Source organism: Lemur catta, chromosome 16 (genome assembly GCF_020740605.2).
Source record: "Lemur catta isolate mLemCat1 chromosome 16, mLemCat1.pri, whole genome shotgun sequence".
NCBI lineage: Eukaryota > Metazoa > Chordata > Mammalia > Primates > Lemuridae > Lemur > Lemur catta.
In genome coordinates this window covers 47,469,220-47,491,152 of record NC_059143.1, presented here as the reverse complement: position 1 = coordinate 47,491,152, position 21,933 = coordinate 47,469,220, and the positions used below count along the sequence as shown (strand labels likewise).

Below are 21,933 nucleotides of genomic sequence, written 5' to 3'. Positions count from 1 at the left end.
TCCTTTATAACTCACAAGGCTTTCCAAAGATTTAATCAATATTGACCATGAAACATAAGATTTACAAAAGAATTATTAGAAGGAATTGTCATTTTTTTCAAAATTAAATATAATTCTATGAATTGTTTAGATTTCAACTTCATAAATACAATAAATATAAGACATTAGAATGTAATATCTTGTACTACTTCTTTTAATTTATAGGAATCTAAGCGTTTATTATTTTCTAAAATAATGTTTTGTGTATAATTATAATGGCTAAGTATTTGGGGCCCAATCTTACAATGTAAAACAGTTTTGTTTTTTTTTTATGTTTTGTAAGCAATGTGAGAGGAAAACTCTTATTTTTAACTCTAGTAGAAAAGTTTCTTGGAATTCTGGACTATAAAGAACATTATTACATGGTTCAGAAAAAAGCAAAAAACAAAAAAACAAAATTAATTTCCCCAAGACATCCTAAAATTGATGTATTTTTAAGAAACATAATCAATTACTACATAAAATTATGGACATTGTCCAATAGTATTATAGATTTAAATCTGGCCAATGTTTCACACTACCCCACTCCTCATTCTCAAAATGGACCATAAACTGTACTGAATTATCCCTCGCATCCCCCTCAAACCAGTGGCAGTATTTATTCCCATCTATAATGACAGCTTGGAAATTTTATGCCTCTTTCAGAATATCAGAACTTTCAGATAATGTTTTTTCAGAGAAGGAACCTGGCAGACAAGACCTTAATCAAGTGATCAAATTCAATATCATTATGAATGAGTTATAGCAACATCCTGTATCTACTGATATCATGCAGTGAGAAGGAAAAAGCATCACTTCTCTCTTATCCTTGCCAAAAACCCGTATCCTGAAATGTATACATTAAGAAGAAACATGAAACAGACCCAGATTGTGAGATTTTCTACCATAATGCTAGTCAAGAATGACAACAAATGACTAAAGAACTATCCCAGACTGGAAAATTCTAAGGAGATAGGACATATGAAAGGTGTGATATTGAATTGGTTCCTATCAGAAAAAAGTACTTTATTGGAGAAATTGGCAAAATTTGAAACAATCTGTTGATTAGTAAACAGAATTATGCCAGTGTTAATTTTCTGGTTTATATAATTGCTGTAGTAATGCAAGATATTAATATTTGGGGAACTTGATTTGGGAACACTACTTGGCAACTTATTTGTAAGTTTGAAATTATTTCAAAATAAAAAGTTTTAAACTTTTGCCAATTTGATATCCATTTTATAGATGAGAAAATCAAAAATTATTGTTTTAGAGACTTGTTCAAAATAATGATAAAATGAGAACTTTAACGTAGGGTTTCTGTTTGCTGATCTCTTCTACTATATAAAAAGCTTCTCCCAAAATATAACTTTACAAGACTCTGTCCTACTTTCTTAGAAGATAAATCTCTTTCTCTCTGTCTTTTTGTTTGTTTGTTTGTTTGTTTATTTGAAGATTGTATTTAAAAGATACTAAATCACAGAAGTATGACAGGTATCCTTATGCAAGCACTTGTTCATGAATCTATGAGTGAGTTCCTTTGCTTTAACCCCCTCTACAGCTGTTGGTTAGCTTTGGAATTTACTGCTTTCCATAGCCATCTGGTCACCTGCTTGGCTTACCAACCAGACTGTGAATTTTATGAAAGAATCTAATTTTTAGCTCTTCTGTCTAGCACAATATCTATCACAGAGTTAGTACTTGATAAGTATTTGAAGAAAGAAGGAGAGAGGGAAAAAGGAAGAGGGAAAACACAGAGGGCAGGTTTAACAACAGGCAAAAAAGAATTTTTGGATAGAATGTTAAGGATATTTGTCCAAACTATGTGTTTCTCTCTGGTAATCAACCTAAGACACATAATCAATAAAATCCTGCCAAATGATTAGGACAAAATTTCTCCCAATAAAGTCCTTGCCTATATATGCTCAAACCAGCAAAGCTCAGTGACTGTCCTGCCATTTAACTAATTTTGTCGTGTATCCTGGTGAGCCACAGAGACTGCTGCAGATTCTATGAATGTATCAGTGAGCAACGCACATAAAGCTTGTCCAAACAATTATAGTGTGCTCTATATAGAAAGACCTAAATCATCATTTTAGTTTATATTTTGCACTTAAAAACTCAACATAAATACAATATAGAAACACAGCTATTATGGACTGTATTTTATTCTTTATTTTTGCTGCTTCCATCACTAAAGAGGCAGCAAGTAGAGTGTGTATGAACGTAAACAGATGTTAAGGAAGACAGCTAAGAAAGGGGGAGGGTAGGAGGGAAATGAGGGATAGAAACCTACCTATCGAGTACAATACATGCCATTCTAGTGACAGGTACACTGAAAGCCTTGATATCAGCATTGTACAATTTGTCCACATAACAAAAAATACGTGTACTCCCTTATTTTTAAAATAAAAAAGAGTAGTATATTTAAATGATTTTGATCAACATACATGGACAGTCAGAAAATACACAGCCCAATCTATGGTATCTATCTTGGCTATACCAAGATTTATAACTGAAATTCTCCCACTTCCTCCAACTTTTTGCTGTATACTTTTACCTGATAAAGGCTTTGGTAATTATAACCATTTCAAAACTAAGATAACTTTGAAGAAAATTAGCAATATTAAACTGAATTAATAGCGGGTTTCTGCATTTTAGTGGCACAACCTTACATATTTTATTTTCAATATGTAAAAAGAAAACAAATAACAATTTTGAATTATTGATTTTATGTGGAGAAAAATCATTTCATATCTTACAGTTACACAGGAGTATTATAATCGCTAAAAATAACTGCCAAAAAGTATTTCTAAAAACCTGAACTTATTTGCATCCCACAGAGATGATCTATGTCCAAATTCCTTTTGAAATCACCAGGAGTTCCACACTTCTATCAGCAAACTAACAAAGATAAGAACAAGGGCCTTCACAAATTAACTCTGGTTAAAAGATATTATGAAAATGAGTTTTTTATACATTCTCAGAAAAAACAAACTGTCTTTGTTTTCTCCTAAGATTTGGTCTGATTTTGGGCAAACTACATATTCAGAGGATGTTTTTCCTGTGTTTTTTTTTTTTTTTCACCAAAATCTATAAAATGTAAATTTTGCTACGATGAATACACTCTTCCCTAAGTCATTGGTAGTTGGGATTTATTGTTTTCTTTTTCTGTAGGTAATACAAAATTTCCCAGTTAAGGAAGCCAATTTATAACTCAATTTTTTTACCACAACCTGTTTTCAAGATGAAACTGTCTTTTCTGAAACTCTGAATGTATCTTTAGATATCAGGAGATAAAGAATCTCTTGGTGAGAGATACTGCTGACATGTAATTAAATGCATTGAAAATGCTCACCAATACTTCTCAGGAAGCTTAAATTTAAAGCAAAGTGAATCCTACAAACTGCACTTCTATGTATTTGATTTCTAGTGGGGTAATAGGAATAAATTCTCCCTGAATGGGAAGGGAAGAAAGGAAAGTAGCAAAAAAGGCAAGAGTGATGTTAACAGCTAAGGAAGCAACTGTGGAAGAGGCACGGAACACACGTTTCAGTGAAAGTAATGGCCCAGAGCACAGCGATCGGCTGGCAGCCCATTACGGTTAGGAAAGATGAAAAACACTTAATCCCTGGAACAGAGACTGGGTGGTTTTGTAGACAGATTTTTTTGTCAGATGGTTAAGGGACATTAAGTGAGAAATGCTAAGGTGACAAAAAGACTGGGCTGGAAAAGTGCAATGTGAGGCAATGAAATGGGTGGAAACTGTCACCTCCTATGTGTGGCAAATAACAAGATGAGCGATGCTATAAAGTCGGAGGAAGAAAAGACTCTCCCTTTCATTCTCCCCATATACCGACAAGAAAACACGCATGATGATAATTAAGAAATACACTTAGGGAAAGATGCACTATTATTCTTTAAAACAGAAATCAATCAGAATAATGCCTAAGGACTCCTTCCTTAAGACTATACATTTAGGGTCAGTAGTTTATCAACTTATTTCACAAGACAACAATGGAAAGTTAATGATAAAGGTTGCTCCATCAGAGTCTAACCCAGCACAGATGTCTGTGCCCTGGCAGTTTCTCGGTAAGCGTTCTAGAAGCACTCCCGGTCCCATTCAACAGGCTGTTCTATCTACTTTAGTCTTGGTTATCATAGGTAAAACAAACCCAGTAAATTAGGTGAAATAATAAGGCTGAAAGCCATATTGTGGCCTCATTATCCTCAATGTCTTAATGACCAAATTTTACTTTCTGTTCAGTCATTCAACTGATCTTGTTGGCCACAATCCATTAATATGAAGGCCTCCAAATTCGAAGGTTTCAAAAAATTCAGAGATAATTTCTCCAACATTTGAAATTCCTGTTTTTAGGATTTTTAACCTACTAATTATATTTCTGCCATAGTTGAATCATATATAAGTATAAAAATAAATGCCGCATTTCTAAGCACACCCAAAATGGACCATTCGTCTAATTAACTGAAATAAATATATACACTAGTGGACCATAAAATAATGCCTGCTTTCATCTAAGGAATCACACGTACAACATTTGATACATAATACAATAGCTTATCCATAATTCAGTTAATTTATAATTAATATGTAGTGAAGTAGAAAATATAATGATGTCCAGACTAATTGAATGTATGCTCCAAATATTTTACTCTCCTTTATTTAGTAACAGCCTTGACTTGTAGATATCATTTTTCTTATTTTAGAAATGAGAAAACGAAAATGTAATATTAGGCAACTTGCCCCCAAGTGATACAACTAGCAGGAAGTGGTAGAGCCAGCAATAAAACTGATGTTAATCTGAAACACACTGTACTTATCCATTCTGTGATTAAATTAAGCTATGAAGTTTGTTAAAGTCATCATTTATATTTTTCCAAATTACCTAAATAGCTAGATTTTGTCAGGACAATTAAGAGTATGGTCATCTAATTAGCATAGGTTAAATATACATCTGTGAAAAGTACTGATAAGGTTTTTTCTTTTCATGATTATCTGCCTAGCCACTCCACCACGTCTTCATCTATAATTTTTAGTTTTCTCTGTCCTATAAACATTTCTGGTCATAGTCATCAATTTCTGTACACACACACACACACACAGACATGCGTATATATATTTTATATACACAAGTGATCAAAATATAGTGAGGTTAAAGTTATTCTTATATTGCTGTTTATTCAGAGCACCAACCTAAAAAGAATCATTTCATCATCTCATATCTAAAATCTGTAGTACTGAAGTTCTCTGCCACTTTTTTTTAAGGAAATATAAGAATTGTTTCTGTAAGGTCTTACATTTGTCTCTCTTATCTATAAATCCTCTCTCCATCTCAAATTATTTTACTGCCCTTTTTCCTGCATTTTAGTCAATTAAGAGTTTTTTTTTTTCTTTTTTAACCCATTTCTATCTTGAGTTTTACTGTCAATGGCTGGATTGAAGTCCCAATACGCAGCATGCAAGAGATAAACAATAACTAACTTTCCTGTCACATAAAATTTGTTAAGCAACCTTCTCCGATGAATTGAAAGGGAAGTACAGAATATTTCTTATTATCTAATCAATAAACCACACAATTTCTCTTAGAAAAAGAACAACACCATCGCCCAATAACTTTGTACATGTTTGGAAATTAAGTAATGGTAGGGACATATATTTTAATAATTTTAAATGGACTTGCAGGGGTTATTTGTGTATAAGCATTCTGAATTATTATGTGAAGGTTATAAAATTTTTTAAAAGGGCATTTACATTTTAAAATTGTATTGATTTTTAAAATATTAACTTTACCCAGCCAACTCCATTTAAAACCAAATTAATGGGAATATTTTTTGCTGTTTTTAGAAAATTTTACATTGCCACAAAAACATGATTTCACATAACCAGTACTCAGAATCAAATTGAGAAATTCAGGAAATCTTTACAAATATTGAAATAATTGAACCTTCAGTAGACTAGGGACTGGGAACATGATATGAGAATGGCAGGGAAAAGGCCATGCTTTTCTTTTGTTTGTTTTTGAGACAGAGTCTTGCTCTGTTGCCCAGGCAAGAGTGCCTTGGCATCAGCCTAGCTCACAGCAACCTCAAACTCCTGGACTTAAGTGATCTTCCTGCCTCAGCCTCCTGAGTAGCTGGGACTACAGTTGCACACCACCATGCCCAGCTATTTTTTCTATTTTTAGTAGAGACAGGTTCTCACTCTTGCTCAGCCTAGTCTCGAAATCCTGAGTTCAAGCTATCCTCCTGCCTCAGCCTCCTAGAGTGCTAGACTTACAGGTGTGAGCTCCTGTGCCCAACCGGCTATACTTTTCTGAAGCACAATTTGGTTCACGAGGCCCTCCAATGAAAACTCCTGCCCACATATTCAGACAGAAAGAAGCTATGAGGAAAAAAAAATCTCCACCTGGCTAACTCTTGGCTACCAAACAAATGTGCCATGAACTGCCCACCATTTGTCTAATATCACTTCTAACTGACTTCTGTTCATGTTCAGTTTTAATCAAAAGAAAATTTTACCAAGCAACCTAAAAAAAGAAAGAAAGAAAGAAAGAAAGAAAGAAAGAAAGAAAGAAAGAAAGAAAGAAAGAAAGAAAGAAAGAAAGAAAGAAAGAAACCCACAGAGATGTATCAAAATGAGACCACTAAGAAAAGTGGGTTTGAATTGTTCATAATCTAGAACCATTAGGATCAAGAATTTCACTTTGCAGTTTTGATACTATAAGTATCAGGGAAGGATACACAAGCATAAATGTTAGTATGGACATTATTTACATAGTTATCCCTAAAGAAGAGGCTAAAAAATCAACTGGCTATAAAAGCCCACTACTCTTCATTTTTTAGTGGATATTCTTGTTCTAATTTTGGTGATAACAGTTTTACCAGTATGCTGCAATCACAGTAAACTAGACCACTGTAGGATCCTCATCTCTTTTTAGGAATGAAGCATCACTCCTTAACTTACGGCTATGCTGTACTGAATATAACACTCTGATTACAACTTGGAAGTGGCTAATGCCAAAAACTTCATAAATTCTTTCCTAGGAATGATATTTTGTGTTTTCCATCCCCATAGCAAAAGTTAGCAGTTTTCCATCCAACCACAGTCATTGACAATAATCATTTGCAACTTTGAAAGGCCAAATGCCCTACCTTTCCTACATAGAGGGGGTCTGAACCCATGTATTCCTCCAGCACAAAGAACTGATTCCACACCCAGCTGCGCTTCGTCCGGGACCTCCCTGATTGGAAATAGGGCTTTGATCTGGACCTTGAGAGTTCTGCTTGACTCATCCCAGAAAAACACAGGAAAAGAGCTATTAGCTGCAGAAAATGGCAGAATTCCACTTTGCCCAACTTCATCTTTTTTTTTTCTTTCTTTTTCCTGTGTAAGAAAAAAACCTTGACAAGAGAAAAGGCACAGTTCCAGTTGGCTTAGTAGCTTTTGCCTCCGGCAGGGTGTCAGCTGGGAATCCAGAGATAATAATTTGTAGAGTGTTGGGGTGGAAGAGGTCACCACTGCTGAATAGCCTTCGCCAAGGAATGGTGTAATAGGTACCTATCAGAACAAAGAGAGGAGCCAGTGTCAAAAACAAAACCACATAATAACATTTAGCTTTTATATACTAGCCTAATATTGATTTTCCAAAGATATTATTTGTATAATCATTAAAATATTAATTATATACTTGGAAAATTATAATAATCATTTCCATATTTGTAAATTACATAAATACTGCTGATGCAGAATTATCCTCATTCCATAACACAACCTTAAAATATCACGTTTCTTCTAGGGTATTTTATTTGAGCATATGGTTTATTTTACATAAATGTAGCAGCATCATTTTAAAAAGCATTTTAATGTTAGCTTTTATTTTTTTACTTTTATATTACAGTCATTTTCATTCATTGGTATTAGAATGTGAAAGCAAAGCAACTCAAAGCAGGGATTTAAGCAAATGGGAAGGACATATGCTGGTTTAAATCTCTTCTGTGAAACTGTAAAGAGAAATAAACAAGTCTGAGGTGATTCAAAACTGGTTGATTGATTCTGAGTCACAGAACACCAGCTGTTTTGATGTGTTCTTATTTGATTGTGATCAGCTGAAAAGCTCAGTAGTTTCTATTTCCCCCTTTCAAATTTATTGTCATGTATGCTGTGTAGCATGTCAGGTTATCCCATTGCACTGCAGTTATTTGCTATCCTACAAATATTTATGGAACACCTTGCCCAGGACTTGTGCATAGTAGGGCCATTCTCCATAAACATTTATAGAATTGATTTATATTGATCAACAAAAAGGATGAGAAAACACAACTATATTTGTGAGCCCCACAGATTGTTGGCATGCATCCAGGAGGTGATTTAGCAGCAGCATGAAAAAAACCTTTTATTCTAATATCTATTTATTTCAGTTTCAGAATTCTGATTATGCAAGAGATATAAAATAAGTTACAAAACAAGCTTTCAAACACACCCCCAAAACACAGAGGAATGAGAATTTATGACAAAGCACTCACTTAAATCATTATGTTGCACTTTGGTTTATGAATTCATTTTACTTCCAATAAATAAATCAACAACAGAATGATTAAGGCGGAAGATTATCATTTATTTATTTCTGTTATTTTTGAAGAATAAGAGGTGCAAATTATAATTTTGAGAACAAGAAGCCAAAAGATATCTTCCTGTTAAAGCAGAAAATACACAATCTTTATAAGCTTTTCCATCTTTCTGCATGTCTTTCCTGTAACAGAAGTGTCTGTTATTCAATAGAAAAATATTTCTGAAAGCCAAATTTCTTAAGAAAAACTCTATACAGAAAAAACGTAAAAGAACATATATACATGTATATAAATTTATTAAATATGTTAAATATTCCACACAACTGGAAGAAACATGTTGCATTGACTTTGAGCTCTATTAAAATGAACACATACATTTTAAAAATATCTCTACAAAGTTTTGATATTCCAGAGTGCATTTAAGAATGATCCAATGTTCAGCTAATTGACATGTGTTGAGACCCACCAGAATGTTAACTGTTATTAGAGGATACTAACTATGGCCTGTGCATTGAACACAATCTCCCAAAATCCAGATCTCCCATCTAAGGATCAAAAATGAATTTACTCCATTTAGAAATCACCTTAGAGGGCTAGTTGTTCTAGACTTAGAATTATAAAGAGCAAGTAACTTGAGGTCATGCCTTGATATAGCAACGTAGGCCCCTCGATTACATTGAAAGATCAGCGGAGGCAGGTCTGACTACCCCACCTGAGAGACAAGCTATCTGGAGTTGAAGAAGGCAAGGAATGATGCACTAGTGTTGATTACTCCAATGATGAGAAGAGAATCAAAAGAAGTGCCCTTTAGTAGGCATTGCTGTCTGCATGGGAAGGAGCAAGTTCATGTAGCTTCCTTCATCTAGTGGCAAACCACATTCTTTTTTTATTTATTTTATTTTATTTCAGTATATTATGGGGGTACAAACGTTTAGGTTATGCATATTACCCTTGTCCCTCCTCCCTCCCCCCAAGTCAAAGCTTCAAGTGTGTCCATCCCCCAGACAGTACGCACCACACTTATTATGTATGTTTATACCCATCCCTTCCTCCCTGCTCCCATCTGCCTGACACCCAATTAATGTTATTCCTATATGTGCATTTAGGTGTTGATCAGTGAAACTAATTTGATGGTGAGTACATCTGGTGCTTATTTTTCCATTCTTGGGATACTTCACCTAGTAGAATGGGTTCCAACTCTATCCAGGAAAATACAAGAGGTGCTATATCACCATTGTTTCGTATAGCTGAGAAATATTCCATGGTATACATATACCACATTCTTGGGGCTGGGGAAAGATAGTTTAGAGTTGTGGTCATAGGACTGACACCAGAACGTGAAATCTGGGGCCAAAGAACAGTTCTAGTTTCACCCTTTCCTTTCTCAAGAAAGAATGAATTATCTCTTTAAAATAATGACATAAACACTTTGGTCCCTACCATGTGTTTTTTTTTTTAAAAAAAGTGATAAAGCAAAATTACATTATTTAGACTACTTTATGAATTAAGTGGACTTGGTAATAATGTTTGAGTATGAACACTTATCCAACTTCTAAAAAACTAAATAGCAAATGAGCTTTTGGAATACAAAAGTTGGGAGTTTAGTATAAATTATACACTGAAGACTGTGGGTGTCTGCATCCCATAAAGGTCCAAATTCTTGGTCTGTCATGTCCTAATCATGTAATATTGGGTAAGTTAAATTTTAAGAACTTAGGTTTCAGAGATGAAGCCTCAAGCCTCTTACCTATAAAATAAAAATGATAAAAATGGCATCTGCTTCATAGGATTAAATGAGCAAATCATGAAATGCTAAGAGTAGTGCCTTACACATCAAAAAACAATAAAAAATTGGGCAGGTGGGAGGGGAGAAAGGGGATAGGCATATTCACATCTAATGGGTGTGGTGTGCACTGTCTGAGGGATGGACACGCTTGTAGCTCTGACTCAGGTAGAACAAAGGCAATATATGTAATCTAAACATTTGTACCCCCATAATATTCTGAAATAAAAATAAATAAATAAATAAATAAATAAAAAATTTTAAAAAACAATAAAAATAGCTGTAGGGATTATTACAATCACATTTTTAGGTGAAACTGGTTATGTTAAAATTGAAGTTGTTTGTGAAGTTATGTTAGTTTTCATTTTAATATCATCTATAGTCGGATGTTTTAGAAAACTCTTAAGCTAAATGAAAACATTCTTGATAGTTGAAGTTGATGCCAGAGAAATATATATGGTTATGAATCAAAATATCTAGATGAATACAAACAAATTTGACAATTGTTTTAAGAAAAAATATAATAATTTCTTTCCTAAAGGCAAACCCTCTAGAATTTTTTATAAATCAAACACTAGTATCAGAATTGGGGAAATTTATTTGAGTTCACTAAGGTGTTCACTGATGAGGAACAAAGGAAACATAATCTAGACTAGGGATAAGATCACTGAGCTTTTTGCTCTTATAACTTCCACCACTTGCTGTAAGACCTTGGATCTCTCTGGGATTTTACTTTTCACATTTTCAAAATGAAGGAGCTGAACCAAATTATATTTTAAAGTCTGTTTTTATTCAGATGTTACTTTTCTGCTCTTGACAATTACATAAAATTGATTTTGTTAGCTTTTCAAAAGCTGTGATAAAGTATGTATTATTAATAATTAAAAATAAAAGGTAGAGAAATTTAAAAAAGCTATAGGAATGTAAAAGAAGCATTTGGTCTGCTTATGAAATGCAGCATGCTCTTTAACAAGAGCTATTGAATTTTCTCATCTTGTCTCTTGAAGATAATTTCTCTTTCATACAGTAAGATTGTGCATTTATCAAATTACCTAATAGAACATATAAAAAAAGGGAGTTACAAAATACGCCATGGATGATATTACAGTCATTGCAATAATATTTGTGAAGGAAAGATACCTGATGATTGTATACTATCCTATTTAAATCAAGAGTTTTAAAAGCAGCTATTAATAGTATTAACATAAACCTTGGTGAATAGAAATAGCCAACCTATCTTTGTATCTGTAGTATCTAGAAAAGAAGTAGGCACATAATTGACATTTGGAAAATATTTACGGAAGATTTGTTTTCATTACAATGAACCTCATATTTTAATATGGAAAATTAACCATATAATAAGTCAATATATAAATTCCTGGGTAACTCTACTATGTTTATGAATCACAGTCATGTCGATTCCATTATATGTCTCTGCAGTATTTGAAGTATTTGCCAGGCTCTTGAGCCAAATTTTCTTTACCTTTCTCCAGAGGTCTACAGGAGTGCACAAGAATACTTTAACTGGCTTTGTGTACATAATTGGAGGACAAAATTCTCTTTTATGAGAGAGATAAATCTGCTGTCGTACACTTTCTGGAGTGTACTTGGTAAACCAGAAAATGGTGTCTGAACTTATGAGCTGAAGTAAGGATATTTCATAATTTGTTCACCAATAATTTTGGTAGTTACTGATGCTGCCAGGAATATACACCTGACATGGCAGGGGACAAGCTGTCTGGTCACAGATCAGGTGCTCCTTTCCTTATCACTCTTCCCCAAATCCTTGCCTTCCTTTTCAATCACATCTGATTTTCAAGGTAAAGGCCAGTATAACAGTTCAACTCAGTGCATCCTGTCCCGAGTCAGCTTATCATGAAACAAATAAAAGCCCTGAAGAATTATGAAAAACTTTTAGTTCTTTGTCTATGGTTGTCAAACAGAAGTAACCAAAACTTGAACTTGAGATTTTCTCATCTATCGCATAAACTCTCCAAACAAGCTTTTTATCTTCTCACAAAGGTCAACATTATTGTGGTATGAAGGTACTGCAATAACTTTTTTTACATTAACATGAACTTGAGCACAGGACCAATCACAATTGTTGACTTTTCACAATGGATTAAATATTGCCTCACAAATCTGTGTGGCAATACAGCACAAACAGAAACACTGCATCCCTCGTCAGACTTTCAAATTATTTATCTTCTCCCTTTCTTCTGCCTCCTCTCCTCTCTGAGTTTCACATACAGGAGTTAATAGGAGCCACACCAGAAAAACAGAGACATCTGCACCCATGCTGTATGGTGTGGTATCCTGTCTGCGTGGGAAAGCTTATGAGAGTGACACTCTGGAGGTCTGGACAGCTGACCGCTTGACTATTATTAGTGCAGGAAAAAACACATTAAAAAAAAGATGTATCGGTATATAGTTGAGGGAACTTGTACAGATCTGTGTCACCTTCTGGACAGTTACAAATGTGGAACATTATAACTCTGAGGAGAAAACAAGAGGAATAGGTTATATCTGTGGAGAGAATTGAATAGGGGTCAACCACTGATGTTTGAAAGAGTAGTGGTGATGGCTAGTGGACTAATAAAGAATCTGAAATAAAAAAATTATCTGAGTAAGATTTAAAATATTTCTGTTTGCTCTGATATCTTATTCAATTTTTTTCCAAACTGAAAATACATGAAAATCGCAAGTAGTACTGTGATCAGCACAATATACCTAAATCAATCAGAATATAAAATAAAACCTTGAGAAGGAGATTTGAAATGAATCTCCTCAAGGAAAGAAAGAAAAAGGAAGGAGGGATGAGAATCCTTCAAGCAGTATTTACTATGTCAACATCATTTATTTGACCTGAAATCACTTTATCATGCTACCATTTTGTCCCAATTATTTTTTCAATGAAGTAGCAAAGTATTAGTTCCAAGTAGGACGAATATTCCTTTAACCTTAACATCTAATATTATTTGACTGAAACAAATTCATTATTATAAAATTTTCTCAGAATTTCTACTATACTTGGCATCTCTGAGAAGCCAGTTTTAACAGATCAACTGACTTATCATGCTCTTAATCAAATGCTTTGTTCATACTTAAAAACAATGACTAAAGGTCCCTTAACCAAAAAGATGCCTTTTTATGCATTAGCATATCAATTGTTAATCAGCAAATGTACAAATCTTTGAGAATCTGTTTCATCTTAATTAAAATCAGCATCCTAAAAACATGACAAGTGTATATCATATTCAGCCACTCCACATTAACATATAACCACAGTAGTTTTTAAAATATGTCTAATTGTCAATTATATATGCTAGACTACCTTTTTGAAAACTACATAGTGCTATATGCTTTCTAGAAATAATATGTACTATAATATATGACTATCAATTATATTAATGGGAAATATATTACTATTTTTTGGTTTTGTGGTGCTTGTTAAACTGGAATTTGTTTTTTGTGGTCCAATATAAATAACCACTGGTTTATCACAATGAAGGACCTTATACCACCAAAGCTTCTCTAAATTCTAGGCAAGAGCAGCTGCTCATTCTCTCTGCTGCCTGGAGTCCACATCAGATCTTCTGAAATCTGAAATAAGTCTTCTGAAACTGTTTTGAAATATATTTAATGTATACCACACTAACACACAGTTAATTATCAATGGTCATACTGATTGAAAGAAGTTATGACTTTATTTTAAAAATGGGTACAGTTCACAATTAGATGGAGCATGACAGTCTATTAATAAATTCAATAATTTGTGTTTTGTAGGAAAACAATTGTAGGAATGACATTTGAGGACTTTCAGTGTACTTAATAAAATAATCCACAAGAACCAGAAAAATCCAGAATGGCTGACTGCCAAACACCTCCAGAATCTGATATTCCCTGAGATGTTTGTTGGCTGATCTATAAAACATAGTAGCACAGGAAATCATAGTAGTAACAGTAACAATAAAATAAAATAAAAATCATGTTGGTCTGTGGGGGGAAACTGTCATTTCTAAGACTGCTTTAAAGTTGAAGTGCATTTTGACAAGCAGCATATGTTAAGGAATCTTTATGAAGGGTGAACAATACAAATGTCTAAAAGTGGAAATGACACCACTCCACAGCAATTGGGTAGAGGATATGATCCAAAATACTACCATTGCCTTAAGAGCAACCTTCCACTTATTAGTTCTTTTGTATAATCTGGGAAAAGAAGTCTGTTCTTTTTCGATCTTTTGGGGGTATTGAATGGCTTTATTTGAATTCAATGAAGACACTGCCTCCTGATTCATTTAATGTCTTCTTTAAAAACCTTCATTTGACCTTGTTTCCCCAGGACAGCTGCCACCTGTTACCACTGAAGCCCTCTCTGTGATTTATCTCTGCCCACAAAGTCAGAGTAGTCTGCTTTGTATAAAGGATAGTCCTTACTCATTATTGCTGTTACTCATTTTTAATGTAGAATTGCTTAATACATTTTTGGTAATACCAAAGAGGAAAAAGATATATTCTAATTCCCTCCTGTTCATGACTGAGCAGATGTCAGAACACAACACTAGAGAGAAAGTACTCCAGGAAAAGGAATGTTTTAAGAACTGTATCCATACTTTATTTCCAACTGAAACACAACATTATAGCTATTAGGGACAATGTTTATGAGATAGACAAAGAGAATATCACTTCAATACTGAAGAATGTAATAGTTTTGTTCTCATGAGGGTTCATGTTAGAGGATATTAAAGAAATCCTCAAACTCTGTAACTCCTTATGTTTGAAGATTCCTGAAGTGGGAGAACGACAGATGAGTAACATATTTGAACTGGAACAGACATTACAAAAAACAACACAGCCCTTTCTTTCTTTACTAAGAAAACAATTCAAATCTACATAATTCCAGTGAAATGCCCAAGGTCGCACAGCTAGTTTTTGAAGTAACTGACCATAACTGGATGCAATGAGCATTTCAAAGTGTTTGTTAACAATTTCTCATTTGGGTAATGAATCTCTTTTTAACATGTGAACTTTGGAATTTATGACCTTTTTCAAAAGCCAAGAAAAGATTTGATTGCACTCAAATTTTTATATGACCATAAGTTTTAATTTTCAAAGTAGTACATCATCATAATTACCATTCAGGAGGGCAGAGAATGCAGAGTAAGAAGAAAAAGTGGAGGAATCTATTGTCTAGGCTTTTACATTTCTATGTTACCAAAAATGAAGAGTGAGCAATATCTAAATTTAAAATTGCCTTCTCCCCTTTAAACATCTCTAGAATAAAAAAAAAATCCTAATACATTATGACACTAAGTAGTTAAGTATTTCCACTGAAATTTGAACAGCCCTTTGAATACTTTAGAACTCAATGTCTTAGGCTATAATGTATATATATATATGGCCATTTTGTTTGGAAAAACAACTGCCATACCAATTGTACCCTTTTGGGTGGTGTTCTAAATCCTATATTTTGAGATAACTGCTCCTAATATTCTCATTATAATCATTATAGATTTAATTTTGCAATGTTCACCTTCTAGTATAGCAATATACTATCATTTAATTTTTTGTATCTGTATACCATTTAAAGTTTAGCATAACATTCAATAATTTTAATACTAATGAAAGAGCCCTCTATTAAACGGTATAATTTTTTACATTTTAATTAGTGAGGCTAGGGACTCTCTATGATATGTAACTTCCCACATAAAGAAACTGTGATCAAATCCATTAGCTCCCTGTGCCAGATAACATTACAGCCACAGACCACAACCTCCTACTGTTAACTGGCCTAAATATGCAGGCAGGGGCCCTGGAAATGAATCACATAGCCTGTAGTGTGCATCTGGTTATCAAACATGGAAAGAAAACTTCCCAAAGTGGATTATAGAGTCAATTTCAACTAAGCACAACCTTTGCCATGGGTGAAAGGAATAAAAAAAGGGATAAAGAATAGTTTACAATTATATAGAAGAAGCCTCTGTAAAATATAAAGTAAACCAAGTATCAAAGCACAGTTCTTCTGAATTACTTATGTAATAACAAGATTCTAAAATTATATTTAAAGGGATTTTTTGTATATACTTTATTCTTACCAAAAATCTTAGCTGTATCAATTTAAAATTTTGATTTACCCTAGTATTTACCTTGTGCCAGATGTGATTTATGTGACTTCAGTAAAAGTCATTATGTTTCAATAAACAGTTTGCAAAATAGCAGAAAAGAAATTCTATCAGAATGAAAATCTATACTATAATCTGAAATGAATATATGGACAGATGCCTACATATTCATTTGCACTGGTAATTTTTTCTGTGAGACTTGCAGAATGACAAGGGGGAAGTGTTTGCAGGGGTATCTTTCTGCAGAACCAGCAAATCCCCAGAGGAGGCACTCGTGTATTGCTGGTTACAGCTAGAGCCGCTCTTCTTGTCAGAGGCTGGGGAGACGGTCACACACAGGACTCTGATCACATGTCTTCCTTCCTTGTCCTCAGCTCCCCTTTATCACCCCAGCAAGTAGCATCTGATTCTCTCATCCAAGAAAGAAAAAGCTTCCTTCTCATCCCTTTGCAATCAACTAATGTATGTTAGTTATTTTAGAAGTTCCTGAAACTCCCAATTTAAGCTAAAGCTTTGAAGCCTTCCAATCAAGTAAAAGACATTTTTTGTCTGTGAGAGAACCGTGATGTGATACAAACTATTAAAGCGATAAATGTAAACCTTATCATAACCAGGAAAATTGGAACCACTCGGGAGTAAATATTCACAGCACAATTTATGAGTTTAGTTCTTTATAATTTCTGAAAGATTTGACAAAGAAAGTATCTGACTCTAGACAAAATTGCATTCACTTCCTCATATAAGTATACATTCTGGGAAGTTTATATCAGCTTTGCCATCAAAAAGACTAAAGTGCTGAATAACAGACCAGCAAAGAAATCATGCCTGAGGAGAGACAGTCATTTGATTTTTAGACTGAGGAAGGCTGAACAGTGGCCAACTTACTGTGCTCTCAACCCTCACTTCTTCATTGGACACTAAAACCTAGAGTCAATTCAAGGGTAAATTGCTGTAATATAGATGCTTTACAATTACCCTTTTATAAGAAAAGGAAAAGCTCTGTGCTATTAAATCCATAAAAGCAGATTTAAGAAGAGTTGTGAGTCTGTCAACTTATTGTTAACACAATTCTAATGACCTATTTCAGCCCTTAATTACAATAATATCTCATGTTGTAAGTGCACAATGCCCTTGTATTAAAGCTGCAAACCTTAATAGCTTTTAGCAGGGTCTGCACTACTGATTATCGTTTTCCTTATTTTTCTTTCAGCTAGCTTTCCCAGATATGACTATTAACATTGGGTGTTACCTAATTGCTTCAGCCACACCACTCCATATTAAATACTAACATATAGGCAAGACTTCCAAAAAGTTGCCAGTTTGACTATCTGCCTCAATTCTTTAGCATTGTAATTCATACTGTTCCAAATAGCCCTAAAAATAAAGAAAAGCATTCTTAATGCATTTTGCCTTTACATACAGTAGCAAGAAAAGAGTTTAGGTAAACCAAAGTCTAACTAGTTGTTTAGAAAAGAAGTAATTTTTGGTCAGTTACTCAAAGCTTTGAATGTAATTACTTTTTTCCTTAACTCTTTTCTCTCCTAACAATTTGTCTTTATAAAGATACTCTTAAAACTATTTGGATGTTCCTGGCAGTGTGTCTATACAAACTTTTCTTTTAAACACAGGCTGGTACTGCTCCTAAACTCTTAAGGTATACATTTTGTGTGTGTGTGTGTGTGTGTGTGTGTGTGTGTGTTGTTAATATGCTTTTTAAAATAAATACTTGCACATAGCAAGGGCCATATATTGACAAGGTACATTTTTCTATTTATTTTGGTATAAAGTTCTGTTTATCTACTTCTATATGAAAAATTATCTGAACACCTGTCTGGTTACGGAAATTATGGAGGGCAAGTCTCTCTTAAAGGTCTTTCGCTTAAAAAAAAGATCTAATAAAGACAAAATATTTCTTGCAAAGCAAAAAATGTTTTAAATCTAGTCATAGTTCAATTTGCAGATTTCCAAAGCCTTGAGATACCCAGTCCTTGATGGTTTCTCAACTGTTTGCCATTCCCAGTGCCGGGTAAACTCATTGCCAATCTTTACTCACCTGAACTATGACATCTAAGAGATCCGTAGGGTTAACGATCTAAAACGTGAAGTGGAACAGAGTAATAGGTCTTTTCTCATTAATCCACACTGGAAGGTTGTATACCAGCAACTAGCCGTGTACCATGTGCAACCACGAAGAAGTCCACCACGCATTCAGAGAAGCAGGACGCCCTTTTCCCAGCGCACACCTAAGGCACAGCCAGTCGGAGGGGAAGCAGGACGCAGAAGCACCATATCAGCAGAATACTAATTACGGGAAAAAGCAAAGCACCCTTAGGTGAGTTCCACCTTCAGGAAAGGCAAAAGGTGTCTACCGCGGATGGTTCAAAAGACTGGGCTGGGAAAGGCGCTGCACACTGCGGCACGTACCCCCTTCCAGCCTCAGCCCTCTGCAGAACCCGGCGGCAGAGCCAGCGCGGAGCTGTGCCCCCATCAGTCCCAGGTCAAGGGAGGGGCCGCTTGGGTTCCTCTTTGAGGAGAGCGGTCCGGACTGCCTGTGTTTACCGCTGCATCTGGTGAGTGCTCTCACACCGAACTACTTCTCGCGTCGCACCTGGTGTCTGTCAGCACCGGTTTTCCGGGCCGCGCTCCCAGCTCCGTCCACACGCCTGTCCTGCCTCGCAGAGCAACGTCTCACGGCAACACGCAGTAACTTGGGAACGCCAAGGGAAACTCCACAAGGATACCCCCGCCCGCTTTCCGCTCACTGATTAGTTCTGCTTCCAAATGCGCACAGCAAGGGCGCACATCTGCCCGACAGCGCCTTCCCCAGCCCCAACCAGGCAGGCAGGCACACTCACCTGGGGCCTCGCTGCCCTCCCAGCGGCGTCAGACGCCCGGGATCCGGGCGTTTGCATCCGAAACGACGTGCGCTCCCCTGCCGGGCGCCCGCGGGCGCTTCGGGACCCAGTGCGCGCAGCTTGGCGCGCGGGGCGGACTGGAGGCACCTGCTCTGTACCCGCTGGGGCCCGCCCGGCACCGGCTCTTCCTCCAATCACAGCCCACTCCGCGATGCGCGGGGGCCCTGCCTTGGCCTTCGGCGCCCCGGGTCGGCAGCCTCTGCAGGCTGCGAGGTGCCCCTCCGACTCGCCGGAGAGGCGGACACCAGGTCCGGCGCCAGCGGGAGCGCGCGTCCGGCGAGAGGGCTAGAGGGCGAGCGCGGGCGACACGGAGAGAGAGCGCCAGGGACCCGGAACCAAGACGGAGGGGAAGAGGGTGATGGTGGTCCGCCGCGGGCGCCCGCTGTCAGCACCGTCAGAGGACGGCCCAGGGAGCCACTGAGACTTCTGTACCCCTCGGAGATCCAGTGAGGGCTATTGGAAAAGAATGAGAAGAGGGAGCCGCTCAGCCGCCACGCGCGCACACACACGCGCGCGCACACACGCGCACCCTCCTCCACCTCCCTCCTGACAGATCTGTACAGATGGATTCCTTCGCAGGAAAATAAAGAAGAGAATTGAAAGAAGGAGGGGCTGCAGCCCATCCATCTCGTCGCGAAGTATTTGCATTTGAAAGCACGGAGCTGGAGGAGAGTTTTGAGAGTTTTTTCAAGCTTCCCCGCACCTCCCAAACCCCTACCCTTAGCCTGTCTTGGAAGCCATGATCAATTGAGCTCCTGAGGCTTGAAGGCAAAGTCATAAAACTAATCAGAACTTACAGTTTTCTTGCTTGATAGTTTTGCCCTTTCAATCTCCTCGGACTGCCCTAGTTCTACTTTCTTTACTTGCAGAAAATTTCCTCCCCCGCTGGGCTCTCTAATACAAAACTTCGGAGGTGTGTGATTTAAGCGCAGGACGGGACTGAGGACTCTTGCAAGGTTTGGGAGGGAAGAAAGGGCATCTGGTCTTTTATTTGGAAGGCGCTGCAGCCAGTTGAGTTGAGCACGCTTTGTTTTCCTCTGCTCTGGTGCCTGATTTAACCTGATGACTAGGTGATCTGTCATAGGGTTAGGAGGGGGAGTAGATGATTGCCAAGTACATTGGTTTAAATTTTTCTCATTCTGCCAATGAAATTTGTTCTTCTCTTACCCACTCATCCTAAGCAGTGATTCTTCGATACCGGTTATATGGGGATATGGTTGTACGCGTCAACATCTCTGATTTCTTGTTCACTAGAGCACACTCGCTCTGCCCCCAATCCAGCCTCTTCTGGCCATTTAGCTTGCATCCCCCCGCCCCCGGCAATATTTAAAACTGAATTATATGCTAATAATCTAACATCAGACATATTTTGAACTCCTATTAAGTTCCGGATACCATGCTACGCTTACTTTACTTCACATTGCTTCATTTTAAAAGTTGTATCTCCAACACAAAACCTCCCCAGATCCAGGGCTGCTTGGATGGCCATTTCATGGTTCATTTTCACTCAACTATCAGTGATCACTCAAACTCAATATATAATACTTTAAACAGACCTCATTATCTCTTCTTAGATATCACTTTGGATTTCTCAAGGTATCTTCTCTGGAAGGGGCACTATCATTCTTCAGGTACCCAGAATTCAAATCTTGGGTTCATCTTTGAGTTCTTTGAAATGCTTTTCTGTGTTAAAATCCTCAATTCTTCTGGCTCATAGCATACCAATCTAGATCTTTACATTTTTCTGTTGACATTTCATGCATTCTTCTTGTTTTGCCTAATGAACTGGCTTCTGGGATGGGACCTTCTCTTTCAATCATTCTAGTCTAAAAGATTTGGGAGTGCTGAGATTGGGGTTTAGTGTCCACAGGTTTGGCCCGCAATAATTTTTTTTTTTTTTTAAATAATGAAGTGAATGTTTGTGTCTCATCCAGCATTTAACACAACTTTGGCCATACCAAGCTGTCTGTAAACTGCTCATGGATTGCCTTGGTCATTCATCTACAGGTGATATGATGATCGGGGATGAGGCACTGCACCTTATTCAATTACTAGCTTGTTATAATCAAAGGAGATTATGTAGGAAAAAATATTTTGAGACCGTTTAAAAAAGATATCTCGGTGATACTTTTCCTCAAGTTCTCCACAATTTTTTCTTTTCTTTTCTTGTGCTGCCACATAAATGTTTATTGCAGATTCAGGCTTTCATCCTGAACCAGATGTTTCCATTCTATCTACCTTCCTTTTTGAAAATTTCCTTAAACTGTAAGTTTTACACAGATTCCAAAAGAGGTGAAGTGCATCCAGTTAACCAGAATACTAGTGCTGGTTCTCACAGTAACAGCTGTTCATCCTAGAGGAACGTCTAGGTTCTTCTTGACCAAAAGGCACAACCTAGAGTGCAAAGGTGAGAAATAGATATAATACAGATAGATGGTAACTGAGGGATACTCCTTTAACAAGGGAGGTTGGGGATGATCTCTCTCTGAGGAGATGGCGCTTAAGT

General features: G+C 36.4%; 1 protein-coding gene across 1 annotated transcript in view; it reads right to left on the bottom strand.

Moving 5' to 3' along the window:
- Nucleotides 1-19,596, bottom strand: part of CDH7 (cadherin 7) — a 113,036-nt gene extending 93,440 nt beyond the window's left edge. Inside the window, exons 1-2 of the mRNA XM_045527430.1 lie at nt 19,368-19,596; nt 7,192-7,597 (exon numbers count right to left, since the gene is read on the bottom strand). Coding sequence (XP_045383386.1) covers nt 7,192-7,401 — 210 coding nt within the window. The 5' untranslated portion in view covers nt 7,402-7,597; nt 19,368-19,596. The remainder of the gene's footprint in view (nt 1-7,191; nt 7,598-19,367) is intronic.
- Nucleotides 19,597-21,933: the final 2,337 nt, after the last annotated feature.